The 7,500-nt window shown below is 43.4% G+C and overlaps 1 protein-coding gene across 2 annotated transcripts in view; it reads right to left on the reverse strand.

Moving 5' to 3' along the window:
• Window positions 1-3,917: 3,917 nt before the first annotated feature.
• LOC113069861 (transcription factor AP-1-like) overlaps window positions 3,918-7,500 on the reverse strand; it is a 4,553-nt gene continuing 970 nt past the window's right edge. For both annotated transcript variants that reach the window (XM_026242940.1, XM_026242950.1), the window contains exon 2: window positions 3,918-7,500. This exon is cut by the window's right edge and continues 156 nt beyond it. In XM_026242940.1, the coding sequence (XP_026098725.1) occupies window positions 6,499-7,500 (1,002 nt within the window). In that variant the 3' untranslated portion in view covers window positions 3,918-6,498.

The following is a 7,500-nucleotide window of genomic DNA, read 5'->3' on the forward strand; positions in this document are numbered from 1 at the left end:
AAGAAATGGTAAAATAGTATATCAATCTACATCAGGGCCGGTTCTAGACATTCGGAAGCCCTATAGGCAAAATTAATGTTGGAGGCCAATAAAAAGCACTTGAAACAAATATAATTCCTAACCTTTTTATTTATACAACATTTAAAATTTTGTATATTTTTACTTCATAAGTCTCTTCTGCTCATCAAGCCGAAAACTTTTGTCTGCTACAGACAAGAACATTACAGTTTTTGCCCGTTGCTTGAACACTATAGACCCATGCTTAGACTAAAGTGACACAACTTGAAGCTTTTGTTACCATACCTCAAACACATGTACCCGTACCTTCAACACAAGCGCTGCTTTGCACTCTAGTTGCAATTCTGCAACACACTTACTCCTTTATGCAGCACACTTGATCCTGCATACTACACTCTATTTCATACATAACACACTTCGTTCCAAAATGAAGTCTCAGAGTGCCATTTGGGATTTCAGCCAGCTACAAAAAGCCCTCAGTTTAGCCATTTCAAGAACTTTGCAAGGATGGATGGAGGGAGAGCAAGAGGAAGAGGAGGAGGAGGAGGAGGAAGAGGAAGAGCAATAGCAAGAGGAAGAGGAGGAGGAGGAGGAAGAGGAAGAGCAAGAGGAAGAGGGGGAGGAGGAGGTCGAATAGGGCCATGCACGGACCCCTATTTCTGGTGATATAACTTTGGTGGAGCATGTGATCAACCATGTCCTGACTGTGAGGGAAGCTGTGCAGAGAGTCCACACACACGCCGCATGTCTCTTCTGCAGGTGATGGACCTGTGGAGACATTCAGGTGACAGCAATCCATGGATGGTTTTGACGTGCAAGGGGATATTTTCCCCAGTGCCGAGCGGGAGAAGACATTGCTTGCGATGTGGATGAGGCCAACAGACGGCGGGATCCATGAACCCACTAATGCACAATTGCCATGATTTTCTGTGTTTACAGTATAGTGTTTTTCATATATATATATATATATATATTTTTTTTTTTTTTTTTTTTTTTTTAATTATTATTATTATTATTTTTTTTTTATTGCTTTATCTGAGTTCATGTTACTGCAATGTACAGTGCTACAATGTACAATATTGAGCAGGCCTATTTGCTTTTTTGGTTGTTTGAAAATGTGCCTCCTGAAGATATGCCTTCTGAGTAAACAGTGAAAATCAAAGACTGCAGTGTTTTATATAAAGTAGACTCGTGTGTTCCCCCTGATCTGAAAGTGTGTGCATATGATGCAAGTATGTGTCATTTTGTCATCAGAGTTACACTTTGACAGAGGAATGTTAGGTTTTGATAGCAGAGTTTAGGTTTGGATAGTAGAGCTTCAATTTGACACAGATGTGAATGGTATATCTCCCAGTGTTGTGTCATGTTTACTTGTGTGTAGAGTTTTGGCACAATGAGCGAAGTTTTGCAAAATGTGTTCAAGCAACGGGCAAAAACTGTAATACTGTAAAATACTATATTTTACTATAATTTAAAGTGTAATGTATTTCTGTGATGCTCCGCTGTATTTTCAGCATCATTCCTCCAGTCTTCAGTGTCACATGATCTTCAGAAATCAGAATAATATGATGATTTACTGCTCAAGAAACACTTCTGATTATTATCAGTGTTGAACACAGTTGTGCTAGTTATTTTGCTCATCAGCTCCCGATGCGATGTCATTCTCTGTACGTGCAAATTTAAAGCGTCGTATCTGGGTGTGAAAAACTGGTGAATGATCGACAGAACAATTTAAATACATTGAAATCTCCCCAAAATAGATGGCTTCTCCTCACACACGTCTGTTTAGCCTTGTGCTCCGCAGCAGCTGAAGGATGTGTTTGTGACAGCAAAACCCGCTATAAAATGGCATCATTAATTGGTTTGACTGCAATTAAATTACAATTAAACTATATGGAGTGAACAATGAGGTATTGTGCAGGTGTTAGGGTCTGGAGCCCGGGGCCCGAGAGACAATCGCCTGCACTGCCTATATTTTTATATTTATATTTCTTTCTTTTTTATTTTAACTCCTGGAATCACAGAATGAACCATGGTTCATTTACTAGCCTGCCAATAAAACAGTCTGGAAATAAGCAGCTTTTTCATAATTACAGTAGAAACAGTGAAGGGTAGATGTCATATACGGGGGTTGTTTTGGATAATTCGGGGTACTTTGAGTCTGAAAGGTTAAGCGCTGTGGTCTTATCAGTCACGGGTAAAGCGATCACAAACTCTCTCTCTCTCCCGTGTTGACTTGTAATAATCAACAAACTTATCTGCGATGAACGCTCACGATGGGGAAGTGAAGGAGTGTTTCGTATCAGAGGCATTTCAGAATGACACGACATACAGTGCACAAGCTTACGGTTCTTCTGAACTATGATTAATGACACGAAGAAAAGAGAATTTCTCTGAGAAGTGGGATACGTGAGGGGAAACACCTCCATATACAGTAATCGTGGTTTCATCTAACAGTTACAGGAAGTTGTATTTACAGGAGGACGGTCCTCCTTCTGCCGTGACTGTACAATCAAAAGCAGAAATGTGTGGATGTAGAACAGTGTTGTGCTGGTGATTTCCTCGGTTCAGAGATCTTCTCCAGCGTGTCAAGACAACGGCTGTTGCCACGGCGACGCGGGAGTGTTCACCGGAAATAGCGATTGTGTGCGTGGATCTAATGACTCTGAGCTGCATTCTCATCTTTAGTTGAAGAGCTCTGGTCTCAGCACTGAAGCACACACACACACACACACACACCCAAGAGGGAGTGTGTTCCTCCTACTCACATGTTGCAACCTTGATTACACACCCGCACCCTCCCAAAGCAAATATTTCAGGACACTGATCTGGCTTTCTCTCTTTCTCTTTCTCTTGTGCAGTAGTTACACTGATAATGACTCGTGTCCAGAATGTTTTAAAAAATCCACAGTTCTGCCCTGGGATTCTTGACTGATGTCAGACGTTACACACGGTGTCAACAAGCAGTCATTTCTTTGCAAGATAGCTATTTCAGAAATAGGTAAAAACAACAGCTACAGCATTACATAAGACATGACTTCATAGAAAGTCTTTGTATTTTCTAAATGATTGTCCCTCTTTTGGGATGATTTCTGGTCTGTGATGCGACAGAAGCCTATATGGAGTCTGCGGAGAGTCTAAAGAGGCTGAGAATGGACGGAAGTCTTCTGTGACCCAAACCCGCTTTTCCTGCCGCTGTGTGGGAAGCAAGGTGGGCGGAAGTAGAGCGTTAGTCATTCCCAAAAGACTGAGCATCCGCATAACACACACACACACACCAGCAAACCTGCAGAACAAAACTTATTTTGTTGACTTGGAGCCTGAAGACATCACTCTGTAAAGTATCTGCATTCAGTGAATATAAATAAATAAACCACACTGAGAAGCCGGTCAACTGTTCAGCTCTGTGTTGAGGTTTGTTTCTCTGGCTTGTGTTTTATCAGTTTGTCATGGTTTTCAGTCTTTGAATGAGACACCCAGTGGGACCCGAGAAGCCGGTCAGTTTCCTGTTGGGCGGCGATGCTCGCTGTACGCTCACGGTAGAACAGATTCCCCTCTAACTCCTCAGCTGTGACTTTTACTTTCACAATGACCCAGACAGACGTTCCTTGTGCTTTACTGGAAGTGGCGCTCATGTTTATGGGAAAGGCTCTGACAGGGAGCGTGGGCGGATGTGATGACTGGACGGCTGCGCTTCTCATACAGGACCTGGCAGAGGCACAAAATATGTGTATGACCCTTGTTCAGATAACTGACAGATGACTCCTGCTCCGACTGACGAGTCATTTCTCAAAGGCCAGATTTGTGTGTGTGAAGCTGCTCATGTATTGGGGTCTGTATGTGTACAAAAAAGCTGAATTATGGTATTAAAGAAAAGCATGACATGCGCAAGACAAGTGTTCAGAAACCTACTTCTCTTTATTGTTGATAAAAAGAAAACAAGCGAACAATGAACAGCATGTTATTTTGAAGCAAATAAACCAATAGAGTCAGGCAAGTCGCCTCTCAGTCACACGATCGATCACGTCTTTGTGTAACTCCCTCCAAGAATGGTGAATGAGATCTAAATCTGACACTGCTCTGCTGTAACATACTGATATTCAAACTCAGTCTTTGACTCAAAATGCTCGGTCATGAAAGTCACACTAGCGTGAAGACTGAGAAGATCATCGTTACACAAACGGCCTTCTGTACACGCCAGCTAAACAGAGTAAACTCACTGAACAGAGTGTCTGCGATCTTCAGTATGTGTTTATATGACACATGGTAAAGATAAAAGACCTTGTGGTCTGCCAACATTTTCTTCGTATTAAAATGAACGATGCGATCAATCTTTAGAGTTGGATCAAAATGAAACAACAAAAAACACGGGAGCGATCGATCGCAACACTGTTAAAGTTAGGGTTAAAATAGAGGAACACCGAACAATCAGGGACAAGTCAACAAAATCAAGGACTGGTGGAAAGACTCGAGCACCCGGTGGACAACTGTACCAACAGAAGACGTGTACGAACACACACCAGCAACACAGAAACGCTTGGAGCCGAGCTCAAATAAAACACCACACTGCTCAGGAAAACCACTTCAATAAATAAAGTACTGATACAAAGCAATACAGTAGGGACTGTACACAAAAACGTTCAAAACAATTTTGTACAAAAATACAATACGTTTGTGACATCAAAAACCTTATTCAAGTTTCAAAAAATAAATATCTTCTTGTTGCACAAGGTTATTTGACAGTTCTAGCTTCTGTCTCAGGTCTCCCTATGAATCATCTCAAATGGATATAGATATATAAATAAAATGATCTGCATCTACATGAACTTTAAGAAAGGCATTGAACAGCAATTCTGAGTAGCAACACTGACAAATGTACAAGATTCATTAACACACATACGGTTTTCACAAAAGCAGGCCTTCTACGAGTCCTTTATCGCAGCGACGTGAAGCTTCGTAACTTCATGGAGCTGATCTGACGTCTGCAGAAGAGCGCTGACTTCTGCTCGCCTCGATGGCGATGTCTGGGTGTCAGTACCAACAATCTCTCAGAATTTTGTTCATTTATTATTATTATTTTTTTATCTACTATAAACAAAATTGTAGTTATAGTTCAAACTGTCACAATGTACACAGAGGATAAATATTACACATCATTAATGTTTCTGATTTATGTGCAATCATGTAGTTTCCCAAAAATAACGTGTCAACACGACACTAGTATTCCGACCGTGTTCTTCCTCTCCTCAGAAAACAACATAAATACAAATTCTGTATAAATAAAATTGCTTCATAAATTGTAAAAAAAAAAATTGAATTAAATCAAATCAAATACAGAAAAAAATAAGCAAAATATTATTGATCAAAAGCCCTTTTGTTGTTCAGATTTCTGGTCCATTTTGACCCTTGAGTTGGTGCGTTATCCCCTTTCTTTAGTCCAGAGTAGCATTAATACTCTATAGATAATGGCACAAACACACTATCCCATTATTAGAACGTATCTCCCGACGGAGACTACAGTGCAAAAGGTCTCGGAATGCTCAGGAAATTCCCAACTCAAAAACGGAAAAGGGTGCCATTAAAGTTTTGCACAGTACCACAATCCTTTATCCGTAGATGTCTCTTTGCTTATAATGTTTCGATAATAAACAGTAATATAATAATTCTAAAAAAAAAGTCTTGATTTCTATAAAATATTTTTTTTCCCATATTCACAAATTGCACAATATCAAACCAACCAACAAACAATATTGTTACTGAGACAAGGTGACAGATTAAACCAAGAGATTTCCACTAGAATACAGGTGACATCTCAAAGCAGTATAAAGGGATCGGTTCTTTTCCACGTTTGCAAGAGTCCGTCAGGTGCTTTGGAAAATGTTTGCATAATAGTGCATGTTGTTCAACAATTTTATAAACACAAACCCCTAAAACATATAAAGTTCGTCCATCGGTTGAATGAGACACCGATTATAAAGAAAGAAGATTTGAGTAAACTTTCCATCTGCTTGAAGTGACAAATCTCGGTAAAAACCCGGAGTGTGAAGCAGAAAACGAGAAAAGTATTCAAGTGCAGAATTCCTAGCATGAGTTTTTGTTCCCTTTGTGATCATCCCACCCGCAGTGCATTAGCATCCATGTCACTTTGGCCTTTTTGTCAGGCACCCAGCTGACCCGAACAACTTCAAGTCCAAAGAGCGGTCAAAGAACGCACCCTGAACTTTGGGAGCATGTGCAGGTTTTCAAGGAGGACATTCCTGAAGAGTCGGACAGATGGAAAGCAGGGTTGCTCTTGTGCGTCTCTGACGGGTCTTCCCCTGTCTCGCCCCTTCTCTGCTTTCGTGTCATTTCTCCACAGCAGCCACTCAGATGGCGAGAAGAAGTAAGACAGGGCTGAGAGAGACAGAGAATGAGCGTAAGAGTGCGGCCAGGAGATAAAGAGAAAGTCAACAGAAAGCCTTGCGTGTGTGTCTTGTGGTTTCAGCAGCTGGTGCTCTCTCCGCTCTTGGCCATGCCGGCAGAGCTGACGGCGATCTGGCAGCCATTAGTGACGTGATTCATGACTTTCTGTTTGAGCTGAGCCACCTGCTCTCTCAGGATGCTGGCGGTGGAGGCCAGGTCCGAGTTCTGCGTCTTCAGCACCTTGACCTTCTCCTCCAGCCGCGAGATCCTCTCCAGCTTCCTCTTGCGGCACTTGGAGGCGGCGATGCGGTTCCGCAGCTTCTTGCGCTCCGCCTTGATCCGCTCCTGGGTCTCCAGGTCGATGGGAGAGAGCGAGGGCGGGGAGCTGGCGGGGTCAGCCCCGGGGGGGTGTGGCACCTCGGGCACCGTCTGTGGAGCGTCCAGGCCCCGTCCTTGAGGGTGGTGGCCCTGGCCGGAGTGAGCCGAGGCGTAGGCGATCTGGCCCCCGGGGTAAGAGGAGGGCAGCTGGTTGGGGTTGTAGCTGCTCAGGTTGGTGTAGATGGGCATGTCTCCACCCGGCATCATGTTCCTCTGGTAGGAGCCCTGGATGGAGGAGGAGGAGGGGGACATGGGGGCCCCCACCAGCTGGTTCTGCTTGTGCAGGTCGGCCAGAGCTTTGACGAAGCCGTCTGCGAATCCCTCCTGCTCGTTCGTGGCCTGGTTTCGGTACATGAAGGGATTAGCAGATGCGTTGGGAGCCGGGCTTGTAGTAACCAGCCCCTGGTTAGACTGGATGATCAGGTGCTCCAGATCCGGAGAGGACAGCTTCAGGAGGTTCATGTCTGGAGAAGACATCAGCGAGCCGTTGGGATTACCGCTCATGCCCAGACTGTTGCTCGCAGCTTGTCCCTGCAGGAGTTTGAGGCTCGAGGCGTTTCCCACGCTGTTGGAGAAATTGTGCGGCATATTGCTCTTCTTGCTCATAATCTTGTGACCTTGGTATCGATCGTAGTCTGGAATTTGCCCAAAGTTAGGAACGCTATCATCGTGATAAAAGGGCGTTTCCATCTTACCCGTCAT

The sequence above is a fragment of the Carassius auratus genome, chromosome 5 (genome assembly GCF_003368295.1).
Source record: "Carassius auratus strain Wakin chromosome 5, ASM336829v1, whole genome shotgun sequence".
Classification (NCBI taxonomy): Eukaryota; Metazoa; Chordata; class Actinopteri; order Cypriniformes; family Cyprinidae; genus Carassius; species Carassius auratus.